This window comes from Macadamia integrifolia, chromosome 9 (assembly GCF_013358625.1).
Source record: "Macadamia integrifolia cultivar HAES 741 chromosome 9, SCU_Mint_v3, whole genome shotgun sequence".
Taxonomy (NCBI): domain Eukaryota; kingdom Viridiplantae; phylum Streptophyta; class Magnoliopsida; order Proteales; family Proteaceae; genus Macadamia; species Macadamia integrifolia.
This window is the reverse complement of record NC_056565.1, coordinates 11,201,889-11,203,365: the sequence shown is the minus strand read 5'-3', so window position 1 is coordinate 11,203,365 and position 1,477 is coordinate 11,201,889. Positions and strand designations below refer to the sequence as shown.

Below are 1,477 nucleotides of genomic sequence, written 5' to 3'. Positions count from 1 at the left end.
TAAGGCGTTAAGAGAGGAAAGGGCATACCTAAATTGACTATGAGAGAAGTAGTAAGAAAAGATAAGCTAAAACTTGGTTGAGGTATGATTGCAAAGAAAACTATTTGGAGGACAAATACCCATGTATCCGACCTCTTTTAGGGGGAATGTACCCGAAATACTTGTCTAACTTTGTGTTTTACCTCTCTTTTTTGCTTCTTTTACTTCTTTATTTTTGTTTACTGTTTCTATTGCCTTTACTTCTGTTACCATTTGCTTCTATTGGATCTAAGTAATCGATCCAATTTAGCTAGAATAAGGTTATGATTATTTAGTTAGAATAATCTGTTTTTCTTTTCTTTTCTTTTCCTACCAAACATGGGCTAAAGCTTCGAGACACGGCAGGCCTTCGATGAAATATAACAGCGCAACCAAGGAAAACGAAAAAAAAACGCTTACAAAGGAATAAGGATACCGTACTACGCTGGCTGCGTGGGAAGTTCCTATTTTTCGGTGCTTATTACATTTTATGGTGTCAAAGAGACGAAGAAACTAGAAGAGAATTCGAATACAATATTTGAGTAGTAATTATGGAGGAGTCTAGGAGAAGAAGAGAACTCGAATCCAAAATTCTTGAAAAGGTTGGAGAGGTTGTATCTGCCATTACAGAAGCAAAATATGTCGACCAAGTTATCTGTGCTCTTCACTCCATTGCAGTTCAGCTTTTCCCTATTGATTCATCTCGTCTATCAGGTTAGCTAGAAGAAGCCCTCTTCAATATGAACTTCTTAGTTTCTTCTGCAACTAATCCTTCTCTGTCTAATGAATATATGACTAAGTTCTTGTTCCACTCTGAGAAAAATCAAATTATCTTTCATTGATTGCTTCCCGACTCAATGACTGGCTATGAGGTCTTTGGGTTTTTCTTGTTTACTTTTTTTTGTACTGTAAAATTAACTCCAATAATGTCATTAAATCAACATTTTTTCAAATTGCAGGATGCGTTGATAGCCGCTTCAGGAATCAGGTATGTCAAAATTATTGTGGGCTTGTTTCGGTGGTGGTTTAGATTCATTTCCTTTTCATTTCTATCAAGGAGAAGCTTCTTTGATTTTATATAGGACCAATTGCTTCATTTAGTATTGTAGAAAATAGAAAATGATCCACAGTGACCTATTCTTGGCATTACAGCTCCTCAGCAGTGGGATTACTTCCTCTTTTGAGAGGGATGAATGGTGGCATGTTTTCTATCATGGAGCGGCATTTCCAACTCTGGCTAGGGTTTTAGTATATAGTAAGATATCTGATCCCTTTCTAGTTGTGTTATTCATGTTAATTCACTGTGGGTCGTCATTGAACTAATTTTCTCCCTAAGAAACAAGGGCGCAAACACAGGTATAGGCCTCATCTACTAAAGAAACGCACACATCTAGTATACCATTTGTTATGAACATTACCTTTTCAAGAGTGCTATTTCTCCCTCCCCCACCTCCCCATC

General features: G+C 37.0%; 1 protein-coding gene across 2 annotated transcripts in view; it reads left to right on the top strand.

Moving 5' to 3' along the window:
* The first annotated feature begins 513 nt into the window (after nucleotides 1-513).
* The window catches only part of LOC122090112 (telomere length regulation protein TEL2 homolog), a 38,985-nt gene continuing 38,021 nt past the window's right edge, over nucleotides 514-1,477 (top strand). The window contains exons 1-3 of one of the 2 annotated variants that reach the window (XM_042659957.1): nucleotides 514-732; nucleotides 978-1,006; nucleotides 1,171-1,273. In XM_042659957.1, the coding sequence (XP_042515891.1) occupies nucleotides 570-732; nucleotides 978-1,006; nucleotides 1,171-1,273 (295 nt within the window). In that variant the 5' untranslated portion in view covers nucleotides 514-569. The remainder of the gene's footprint in view (nucleotides 733-977; nucleotides 1,007-1,170; nucleotides 1,274-1,477) is intronic. The other variant, XM_042659955.1, reaches the window with a different exon arrangement.